General features: G+C 46.1%; 1 protein-coding gene across 2 annotated transcripts in view; it reads left to right on the top strand.

The window, feature by feature from the left end:
• Nucleotides 1-12374, top strand: part of adamts16 (ADAM metallopeptidase with thrombospondin type 1 motif, 16) — a 398089-nt gene that overhangs the window by 100686 nt on the left and 285029 nt on the right. Inside the window, exon 3 of one of the 2 annotated variants that reach the window (XM_085988720.1) lies at nucleotides 6640-6919. In XM_085988720.1, coding sequence (XP_085844846.1) covers nucleotides 6640-6919 — 280 coding nt within the window. Of the gene's footprint in view, nucleotides 1-6639; nucleotides 6924-12374 lie in introns of those variants that run through there. The other variant, XM_085988721.1, reaches the window with a different exon arrangement.

Here is a 12374-nt window from a genome sequence, read left to right as displayed (position 1 = left end):
TATATGAGGACATGCGATAAAACTGGTAAACTGAAATAAAGTGAAGCAGGTTCTCTGTTTGATCCCTGGGCACACATCTAAATTACCTGGATAAATGGGCAAACAAACGCACTCTCTTAGACATGGGGAGTAAATGATCACCTATGGAGCCATCTGAAATACAGAACCCAAAGAATATCTAGAGGGGAAAAAAATAAACTATAACATTGCCAATTCATTAAATATATTCAAGAAGGAGTTGGATATATTTCTTGAGGCTAAAGGGATCAAGGGATGGGGAGAAAGCAGGGACAGGGTACTGAATTTGGATGATCAGCCATGATCTCATTAAATGGTGGAGCGGGCTCGAGGGGCCGCATGGCCTACTCCTGCTCCTATCTTCTATGTTACTTATGTCCTCTCATTCTGCTAGTTAAACCACCTGCCTGCATGTAAATTATCCAATGCTCTCAGCAGTTTAAAAAAAACTAATGTCCCATCTCATTTTCTTCAATGGAAACAATGTTAGTTAAGTCCTGGAATTATCATTGTGCTCTTTGTTGAAGCCTCAACATTCTTTTGAAGGTAGGGGGTTGAAAATTTGCAGGTCTGGCATCATGGAGTAAGTGTCGGAATCTGCCCGTGTTCTCTGGTGTTGACCTTGCCAAGGTATGCAGAGTCAGAGGGTGGTTACCTCATTTAAATATACTCAGTTGGCACCCACATCACTAGAGATGCATCTCAGCCACCTGCCATGAGATGGTTGCAAAATGTGGTGGTGCCTGGCAGCTCCAGGCAGGGCTGAATGTCTCTTATAATAATTCAACTTTATTGTCATTGTACAATGCACAAGTACATGAACAACGAAATGTGATCTTGCAAGCTCCCATGAGTCCAGTACAAATAACATTAACATTAAACGTAAATAGCACCGTCCTGGGAGAAGCAAAGCCGCTGCGTCTGTGCGCGCCGCCATTCCATTTCCACCATTCCTCCTGTCCGACAATCTTCAGCCCAACGCCCGGGCCTGCTCACCAGCCGCCCCTCCCGGGGCTCCTTCCGTGACCTTCTCACCAACCGCCCCTCCTCGGGGCTCCTTCCGTGACCTTCTGCACCTGGTCTTCCCTGATGGTCACCCCTCCAGGTACTAACCAGGCCTGGCTCTGCTTAGCTTCCAAACCTTGCCAGTGACCCTGTCCCTAGTCCCAGGAACAGGGAAATTACCTTCCTATTTAACCAAATTCTTTCAATATAACTGACACTTAAATGACCATTGACATCTACACTGACATCAACACAACAACAATAACTTGTATTTATATTGTGCCTTTAGAACATTCCAAAGCACTTCACAGGTGTGTTATAAAACAAAACTTGTCACCGAACCACGTCAGGAGAAATTAGGGCAGATGAGAGGTAGTCTTTAAGGCATGTCTTAAAGGAGGAAAGAGTGGTAGCGAGGCGGAGAAGTTTAAGGAGGTGGAAATAGGTGGTCTTAGTTATGGCGCAGATATGTGGTCAGTAGCTTATTTCAGGGTCAAATATGACACTGTGGCGGTACCACCGGTTGTACCTTACATAAAGACACATAATTCCCTTTAACTTACCTTACTGTATGTATAACTTACCTGTTTGGGCCGTTGCCCCTTTAACCTACCTGTTTGGGCCGTTGCCCCTTTAAGACGCGCCCTAGCGCGCTGACGTCACGTCACGTACCACGTGATGTATGTGCGGCGGCCGCCGGCACAGCCCGGCCTAGCGTCTACGGCCGCATCGGCCAGCCGACTGGAGCGACGCGATCTTCCGCTCCCGCGGCAAGCACCGGCTCAGTCTGGCCTCCAGCTCCCGCTCCCGCGACTTCGGCCTCAACGGCCAGCGACGCAACAACGCGCATCACGTGACGCCCTAAGCGCGGGAAACGCGAACAACGTGATGACATCACAACACAAACGCGATGACGTCATCACGCTCTCCACAGGACTGCGAACTCAGTCCTCGTGGAGTCCCCGCTGGGACAAGACCTATACCACGGTGCTCCTACAGTCAGCCATCTTACCTGCCATCTTACCTGATGTAATTAGTCTGTTCCTGTAAATAAACAACTTGTTAATAGTTCGTTGAAGTCAAACTCTCTTATTTAGTGGCGATCTACACGAACCGCTACATTGGTGACCCAACGAAGCGAGTACGGGAGCTCATCAATTCCAACGCTACAATTGGTGAACCCGTATCCATGAACGATTTTCACGGTAGCAACGCGCGCCTGAACCTCGTCTTCCCACAAGATGACCAACTCACAACCGACGAACAACCACGGAACAGCAACCGCCTCACTCCGCCAAAGGCGACCCCGTCTTTGCGAACGTATTCGCAAGGTAAGCGCAGCCTGGAGCAGATCCCGTTTGACACGGACAAACCTCAACCGGACCCCATTCGTTTTTTTTTTGTGAACAATTTTCACAAAAGAAGCACGCCATGGAAGCACCAGCCGTTTTGCTGTCGCTACTGCAATCCAGGGAGCCACACTCTCCCTCGTGCTTTATACCAGTAGAAGCCCCGTTCGACGAGAACATCGATGTGGCGCCGACCACGCACTTGCTCACGGTCCCCGTACTCATCTTTCCTACCGCCACACGGATCGTCCGCCTCTACGTCCACAGCGACAGCAAGTATAAATCTCTCCAAGCGCGGGGTACAGCATGTTCGGGCCCACAAAATCGGAGCGCGCCTTGCGGGGATACCACGAGGACTCACCCCCGCGAAACACGAGGACCCACTCCTCGCGCACGAGGACCCATCCCTCGCAAACCACGAGGACCCATCCCTCGTGAAAAACGACGACTCCTTCTCCGCCGCCGACGCACCAGCCCTTCAGCCTGCTGGTTGTGTTACCTACTACATGATTCGACGTGAACAAAAGGCGTGCCACCCTCCCGGCTGTTTTCTCCTAAATCTACAACTGTTACAAGTGTTGCCGCCCTCCAGGCAGAGTTGACCCCTCCTGGAAGCAACAACAACCTGGACTGTTGCCGCCCTTTCTCCAGTTTTCCCTTTAACAAACGCAAACGTCAACTGAAGCTGCACACATCGAGGACGGGTCCAACGGGCATCCTGCGGCCGTGATCAGCCACGTGCAAGTTGCTAGCCTCACCTATCACAGGTTAACGCAGTAACTCTTCACCCTCTGTTGTGTTAACGTCATAGCACTATGGCACGCACCGTTCTGCGTGTTCCAGCCTCCTGAAGGTTTCGCTCACCTGTCGGCGAGTCCACTAACCTCGTCTGTCAAGTCCTTCTGGAACGTTCGTTTGGCGTTCCTGCAGACTTCGTTATAACAAGGACTTGTTCCAACATCAACAGAGTCATCGTCCGCCCAACCTGCCCGTCACTCTGACAAGGCCTGCTGTTTCGCACGTCTCCACGGTCCTTCGCCTGATGGATACACTTTATCCGCCACGACGCGCGTACGGATCCCCTCATGAGCAGCATCTTCGGAACTCGCTCGCCAAGCCGAGACAGCATGACCGCCGAGACCACCAGTGTCAGACCATCTCATCCTTGGACTTTCGTTAAAGCGAATTCTGGGGGGGCCCATGTGGCAGTACCACCGGTTGTACCTTACATAAAGACACATAATTCCCTTTAACTTACCTTACTGTATGTATAACTTACCTGTTTGGGCCGTTGCCCCATTAACCTACCTGTTTGGGCCGTTGCCCCTTTAAGACGTGCCCTAGCGCGCTGACGTCACGTCACGTACCACGTGACGTACGTGCGGCGGCCGCCGGCCCGACTTGGCCTTCCAGGACGGCCGCTGGCACAGCCCGGCCTCGCGACTTCGGCCGCATTGGCCAGCCGACGGGAGCGATGCGATCTTCCGCTCCCGCGGCAAGCACCGGCTCAGCCTGGCCTCCCGCTCCCGCGCTCGCGACTTCGGCCTCAACGGCCAGCGACGCAACGACGCGCATCACCTGACGCCCTAAGCGCGGGAAATGCGAACAACGTGATGACGTCACAACACAAACGCGATGACGTCATCACGCTCTCCACAGGACTGCGAACTCAGTCCTCGTGGAGTCCCCGCTGGGACAAGACCTATACCACGGTGCTCCTACAGTCAGCCATCTTACCTGCCATCTTACCTGATGTAATTAGTCTGTTCCTGTAAATAAACAACTTGTTAATAGCTTGTCGAAGTCAAACTCTCTTATTTAGTGGTGATCTACACGAACTGCTACAACACCAAGATTGTGAACAGTCTGGTTCAGCCTCAGACAGATGCCAGGGAGAGGGGATGGAGTTTGTGGCGGGGTCGAGAGAAGTGATGGTGAGGTAGAGCTGGGTGTCGTCAGTGTACATCTGGAAACTGATGCTGTGTTTTTGGATAATGTCTCAGAGGCAGCATGTAGATCAGAAATAGGAGGTGGCCAAGGATAGATCATTGGGGGACACCAGAGATCACCATGCGGGAGTGGGAAGAAAAGCCATTGCAGGTGATTCACTGGCTACGATTAGATAGTAAAGAATGGAACCAGGTGTGTGCAGTCCCATCCAGCTGGACGACGGTGGAGAGGCGTTGGAGGAGGATGGAGTGCTCAGCCATATCAAAGGCTGCAGACTGGCCGAGAAAGATGAGGAGGGACATACGAATGAGTCCTGATTCCGATACGTTCTGTTAGAAACTCCATGCATATTATATTTTGGTCATGCTTATGCTGTATGGTGCTCTGGTCGGGTTGAAACCTTGAATATTGTGTTTCGATCTGATCAGGGAGGAACAAGGCAAACATTCAAATCTTGGAAAAGGTATGGCGCTGTTCAATGGGACTGATCCTATGGCCAGAATTTTAATCTGGAGGCGGGAAGGGAGCCGGAGGGCTAGAAAGCACTTTGGGCAACCAGGGAGAACAGGTTTCCCGCAGACCCTGCCAAATATAGCAGCAGGGCCTGATTAACACTTGAAAGCTCTGTTTCCTTCCTGTCCACAGCTAGTCAGATGGAGACACTGGCTGTTCGTCGGGTGGGTACGCCTGTGGCACTAAGTCGGAGGGAGGGATTAGGTGGGGTGTGGTTAGGGGGCTGGGGGAGGATCCGGGGGGGAGTGAGGTTGGTCGGGGGCCAGAGGGGGGAGGCCGGAGGAGGATCTGGGATTGGTCAAGGGTTGGAGGAGGATCGGGACCAGAGTGGGGAGGCTGGGAAGGCGATCGGGGGCCGGAAGGGGGAGGTTGGAGGCTGGGATGCCAATTGGGAGCCGGAGGGGGATCGGAGGCCTCTGGGTGGAGGGAGGGGGTGGAGGTCGGGGGGCGATCGGAGGCCTCGTATGGGTATGTTGGAGGTTTTGGGGGGGAGATCGGAAGGGTCGGGGTGTCCGATCGTGGGGATTGGCGAGGCAGGAACACTGGATCTAGCAGGATCTCCTGGACCCAGCAGTCCTCGCGTCCATTTAGCTGGCAGGTTCCCCGAGGCCGGGGAAGCCCGACCAGCCAGAGTTAAATTTGAAATGGTGGATCACCATGAGGCGCGCTACCCTCATTATAATACTTAAATGGGCGATCCACCTTGTGGGAGAGGGTTGGCTGCCCGTCCCGCCTCCGTTAAAACTGAAAGTGGGTGGGTTGGGGTCGGGATTCAGTTTTTTAACTCTTTAACCTCCCACCCGACCCCAACCCACCCGATTTTGAGTGCTAAAATTCCCCCCCTGGTGTCAGAGGGCTGAATTATGAGGACAGATTAGATAACATTGGGATAGGGGTGTTTCTTCGAGGGTGTGATTGCTCCTGGAAGTGGGTCGGACGGAACTTCCTGCCGGTCCAGCCCAACCTCACTGTGACCCGACCTATTTTCCTGGGTCAGCGTCAATTAAGTAAGCGGAGCTGACCCCCAGTGACCTCTCTGCTCTTCACTGGGACTTGGCCACTGCAGGGGAGGGATATGTTGTGGTGGTTTAGCAGGGTCTTTGCTGCTGCCGCTGAACTGGGTGGGGCCAATTTTAAAGAGAACATAAGCTCCCTAAATGTGCTGACTGAAACTTTTTAATTGGCTTTGACTGTGCAGTGTCAAAAAAGAATAGCAGTCTGAAGGGTTGGGAAATGGAGGAAGTGGACAGGTCATCTACCTTGCAGCCAAAAAAACTCAACCAACCTATTTCTCCCCATTCTGAAATATACATCATAATAAGTAGTAAATAAGATAATTGCTGAAGTACTATAATTACATAGTAGCTGTTAGGAAATCACATTATGAAGCAATAATATTTAAATTCATTTGATTCTTATTAATAGAATACCTCAAATGTTAGAACAGTTATATGTCAACGTATTGGATTAATACAGATTAGCAGATAATACAGATTGGATTAATACAGATAATTAGCAGGTGAAAAGACTTGGCTAAATCCACACCTAATGCCAATTTGTGTGACCCTGTAGTGCATTTATTATAGGAAGTAATGATATTGCTTAAACATGGTTCCACTTGATCATATCGGTGACCCTTGAAAGCAGACTGGTGTTGCATTGTTCACTTGTTTTGTACTTCTGTTAGTATTAATTCAATTTTACCATACTTTGTCAAAAAAGGTGTCTGCATCTTTTTTTTAACAGACTGTAGATTTTCTGTGCATAATTGTTTTTTAAACTCTTGTATTTCTTTTCTTTCTAGTCAGGTCTGATAAGGACAGAAGAAGCAGATTACTTTTTGACACCTCTACCTCAGCACCTCGCACTTGAGCACAATTACACAGCACCTAAAGGGCACCAACCGCATATCCTCTATAAGAGATCTGCAGAGCCCAAAGTGAATCTTCATAATAATGAGGTAACCATGCACCAGAGGCCTATGGGAATTGGACATTATGATCATAAATACCATCACCGGCGCCGTAATGACTACAAACACGGACAGCTTCAAAAGCAGCACTACTGCGGAAGACGCAAGAAATGTATGTAAGGGAATTCTTTTATTTTCTTAGCCACACTTTGGGTGTTATTTTTAATATATTGAATAACTGAGTAAGTAATGGCAGTACAGTAATTTTATTGAAGAATTCAGATAATTTCATAAACTGAAAAGTGAAGGTTGATAAGTTTGTGGCCATCAGCTGAACCCAAGATTAGATTATTGCCGTGCAGTCGCGCCTGTTTTTTTTAGAAATATACTTGTAGCTAGCTTTTAAATTCTATTTTTTCAATGTACATTTTCTGAGCTACTTTCTTTGCTGTTTACTCTTGTTACTTATTAATTTAACTTTAACTAGAGGAGCTAAACAAAAGAATTGTACTTTTTTTTGCTATACTGTAGTTAGTAGGTGGGCTGAGGAAAAGCTGCAACAGACCACAAAGGATTAAATACACCAGGAAAATGAAGAAACTAGCAGTTGACGGGTTGGAGATAGATAAATAGATAAACACAGATGGTACTTGAAAATTGGAGGGTCGTTTTCTTTTGTTTTAACTTAACAAAGCCAGAAAGTTACTTGTACAAGACTAGCTAGGTGACTTTTTTTCAATCCTAGTTGCAAACTGCTTAATAATATCAACAGAAACATAGAAGATAGGAGCAGGAGTAGGCCATTCGGCCCCTCGAGCCTGTTCCGCCATTTAATGAGATCATGGCTGATCATCCAAATTCAGTACCCTGTCCCTGCTTTCTCCCCATATCCCTTGATCCCTTTAGCCTTAAGAAATATATCGAACTCCTTCTTGAATATATTTAATGAATTGGCCTCAATGGCCTTCTGTGGTAGAGAATTCCACAGGTTCACCACTCTCTGGGTGAAGAAATTCCTCCTCATCCCAGTCCTAAATGGCTTACCCCTTATCCTTAGACTGTGACCCCTGGTTCTGGACTCCCCCACCATCGGGAACATCCTTCCTGCATCTAGTCTGTCTAGTCCTGTTAGAATTTTATAAGTTTCAATGAGATCCCCTCTCATTCTTCTAAACACTAGCGAATACAAGCCCAGTCGTCCCAATCTCTCCTCATACGTCATTCCTGCCATCCCAGGTATCACTCTGGTGAATCTTCGCTGCACTCTCTCCATGGCAAGAACATCCTTCCTCAGATAAGGCAACCAAATCTGCACACAATACTCAAGGTGTGGTCTCACCAAGGCCCTGTACAACTGCAGCAAGACATCCTTGCTCCTGTACTCGAATCCTCTCGATATGAAGGCCAACATACCATTTGCCTTCTTCAACGCCTGTTGCACCTGCATGCTTAACCTTCAGCGACTGGTGCACAAGGACACCCAGGTCTCGTTGCACTTCCCCTTTTCACAATCTATTGCCGTTCAGATAATAATCTGCCTTCCTGTTTTTACCACCGAAGCGGATAACCTCGCATTTATCCACATTGGGCAGATGCATGGCAGATGCAGTATAATCACCCAACCTGTCCAAATCATACTGGAGTTTCTTTGCATCCTCCTCACAGCACACACGCCCACCCAGCTTTGTGTCATCTGCAAACTTGGAGATATTACATCTAGTTCCCTCGTCTAGATCATTAATATATATTGTGAATAACAGAGAAGAAGGCAACAAAATGGTAATTCATTTCTTTAGTGTGTTAAAACCTTCTGGAATCACACTGAAATAGAAGTTGTAAGGTTTCAGTTCAATAATTACAGCCATTGAGAAATTGTCCTGTGGTTTTGTAGTATTACAATGGTGCGCTATTTAAAAGAAAGCCAGATTTGATTTTTGTTTAAGATTGTACAAGGTGATGTCATAATGTAACTACAGTTTTAGAAGGGTGCAATAATGACAATCTGCCAGCTTGTGCACAGAGGACATGTGGCGAGGTATACAACTAGCTGTGGTTTTTGTTGTCTGCAATGAAGTAGAAGTTCATGGATAATAGTAGACGTAGATTGAGGTAACTAATATAGAGCAGAAATTTAATCTTAGGTTTGATACCATAAATTGTTGCAATATTAGATCCTTAAAATAAAATTTCTGATTTTCATTGTCCATTAAAAGCACATTGCTACTGTTCTGCCTATTTCTTGAAGTTATCACATTGCAAAAAGATAGGAAGCTTTAGCTAAAGTTTTCCCATTCCAAATTGAAGTCTGCTAAGGTAGAAAGCCATTATAACCTATCCTTTGCCATAATTTGCAGTATTGTAGTGATTGTATATTGTATTTAATTCTATTTTATAACAACTGGTATTGGGAAAAATGCAGAGAAAAACTTAGTTTACAATCAGAACTATATGCCCACATTTTGAATGCTGTCAAGGTTCATTCTGATTATAGAATTTTTACTTTGAATAATAACGCAACATATTGGGAAGAGATGCAGCAGTGATGTTAATCGTATCATATTTTCATTAGTAACTCCTTTTATGGAAAGTTATTTTATGAAATTCAGGAGGCAAATCCATATCATTATTGGAGATTAATCTAATGGATTGCATTAAGTTATTTTATTTGTAAATAAAAGCACAATAGCTTCAGTCCTGTGTTTACAAAGTATTAAAAGGCAAAGGCAAGACCACGACTGACTTGAATTTTTGCTGTCACACATTTAGCATTTGTTTCTGTATAAACCCTGGCTTTTGTCAGAACATACTTTTTTCATAATGCTGGCAAATAGTAACCAAAATATTTTAAAAATTGAAAGAAAGGGGGCTTGGAATTTTCTCTGAGCTGTTCTCGCTCCAGCATCGTAACTTCGTCCGAAGTGTGGTGGAAACTCTGCTTATGCGCATGACCCCATTACAAATATTCAGCTCCTTAGCTAGCTAATCAGTTTTGATTTATACTGTGGTAAACCAGTGTTGAATTGACCCTTAGTGTTAGGGGGATTAAATACGTGGGGTTACGGGGATAGGGTGGGATATGTGTTGATGTAGGGGTTACGGGGATCGGGTGGGATATGTGTCGGTGCAGGCTCGATGGGCCGAAATGGCCTCTATCTGCACTGTGGGGTTTCTGTGATTCTGTGAAATCTCCATCCTACTTGTCACTGTTGGTAATTTCATTATTTTCCGAAATGTGTATGTCGAGTGATGGAATATTGTAGCTGCGTTCAGCTGGCTGTTGACAAGACCCATGGTATCTCTGGACTCAGTACAGTGTAAAGTCATGTGCAGTTGTAGGCACGTGGGAGCAGAGATTGATCGCACCTGATTTCCATGTGCATATCCGGGTTAGGGGGACCAATTTCGGGCGTCAGTATTCCACACCCAGTATCGTCCCAAAAATGTGCCAGCTGGCAACTTCTAAGTTCCTGGGGTGCATTAGTCCTTTGATTAGGTTATCGGGTGCCTAATATTTATTTCAGAACCCCAATGCCATATTAGGCAAAAACTAAGCAGGACATGTGGCGCACATGCTCCACTCAGTTTTTTGGGGTCTATGGCGGCCAAAGGAATGGTCCTTAAAGGGAGGATACTGAACAAGAGGTAAGTTTTTTTTTCATTTTTACGTACCTGAATATGGAGCCAGGAGGAGCAGGGGGTGATCCTTCTGGTTCCACAGCACTGCTGCAGACCGTGTTCGCTAAACCCTCATTCGTCTTGACTCTCCCCCTCCACTCAGGTCCTACTTGATTGCCGCTACCAGTCCAAATTGACCACTAAACCAGCGAAATGCATTAATTGATGTCTGCAGCACGTCAGTTAAATGCAGATGAGGCCCGGTGGTGAATTTGGTACGGGGCTGACGCTGGCATGATCGCTCAACTGACTAGCTACCCGCTCTGGGCGCAGGTCCAATTTATAGCCCATTGAGTTTGTACTACTCGACTCCAAAGGCCACCCGCTGCAATGTGGTTGTTCTGTTTGTCTTGTGAAAGATTATGACCGCAGTAGCACCATCACAGTTGTTGGAGCTTAAGCTAGATCGCAATATATATGTCAGGAAGACTGGAGCAGCTGTTGCACCTCAGCATTTTGTATTAATCCAAAGAGTCCACACAAAATACTATTGTAGATTCCTATGCCATTTGTCCTGCCTGTGGAAATCTCTTTCAGGATACTGTTGTTATCTGACACTCTGTTCCTTTTATGCATAAATCAACCAGCACTTGCTAAACCAGCATTGCTTGACCATGCATTATGTCAGGGTGGCTAACCAGCATGTTGCTCTTCTGTGGCTGAAATTTTCTCTTTGAATGCTTTGTTTAGCAGCCCTGCCCACACACTTTGTTCTAAAATGAGAGATGCAAAATTATAAGGGATGCAATCAACCACACGAAGATTGAGTGGGTGAGTAGGGCAGCTAAACAAAGCACCCAATGAGCCACAGAAATATGAAGTGCTAACTTGTTAATAATACAACTTTGAGTTTTGTTTATACTGAATTTGAAAATACCTCCATTTTAAATCTGCTGCAAATCACAGTAATGCTTTAATCAGACTTTTTGTAATCTTTTGATTTGCCAACGCACGCTGGACAGTAAATTTGTGACTCTTAAGTACTCTAAAGCAGATCAGATTTAAATATTACCATGCAGCCAACCTGAATTACAACTTCCATTTAAATCTGATGAAGAATGGAAAGGCAACCTTGCCAAAATACAGCCATTACTGTTTTGCAATAGGGAAAGAGAAAAGTTGGATCATTCACCACTTTCCTAATAAATTGGCTTAATTTAATTTATATCTCTATTCCATAGGAAGTAAAATAATAGATTATCAACTAAACTCCAATGATGTTAGAGGTGCAAGTGGTAAATTATTGTAAATTTGCTGGTTTTTGTACTATCTCTATCATACTGATGTAAATAAAGACTTGCATTTATATAGCACCTTTAACGAACTCCTGCGAACTCGATGCCTACTTTTGGAGTGTAGTCACTGTTGTAATGTAGGAAACATGGCAGCCAATTTGCACACAGCAAGTTCCCACAAACAACAATCTGATAATGACCAGATAATCTATTTTAGTGATGTTGATTGAAGGATAAATATTGGCCAGGACACCGGGGATAATTCCCCAGCTCCTCTTCGAAACAGTGTCATCAGATCTTTTATATCCACTTTAGATAGCAGACAGAGCCTTGGATTTAACGTCTCATCTGAAAGGCAGATGAGGGGAGAGAAAGAGAGAGAGAGAAAATGAAAGTGTGAGAGAGGGGCTGTGACACAGGAAGGAAATGTGAGAGAGGGGACAAAGAGGGAATGTCCAGCAATGAAAGAGATGGTGAGCGACAGATTGTGGGGGAGAGAAAGGGAATTTATGAGACAGAAATAGGAATGAGAGGTGAACAGAAGAGAGGAACGAGAGAAAGAGAGGTCACGAGAGCGTAAAATTCAGATTTAAATAAATTGTCGGAAATCAAATTGGGGGGAAATTCATCTTGAGTGGTAGCATTAAGCGGGCGATAGGGAATCAATTTGCACTCCGCTCAATTTTCTTTTCTGTAGCCTTCATCGGGCACTACAAC

Source organism: Somniosus microcephalus, chromosome 5 (genome assembly GCF_052327205.1).
Source record: "Somniosus microcephalus isolate GS21.2 chromosome 5, FLI_Smic_1.0, whole genome shotgun sequence".
Classification (NCBI taxonomy): domain Eukaryota; kingdom Metazoa; phylum Chordata; class Chondrichthyes; order Squaliformes; family Somniosidae; genus Somniosus; species Somniosus microcephalus.
This window is presented reverse-complemented; position numbering and strand designations above follow the sequence as displayed.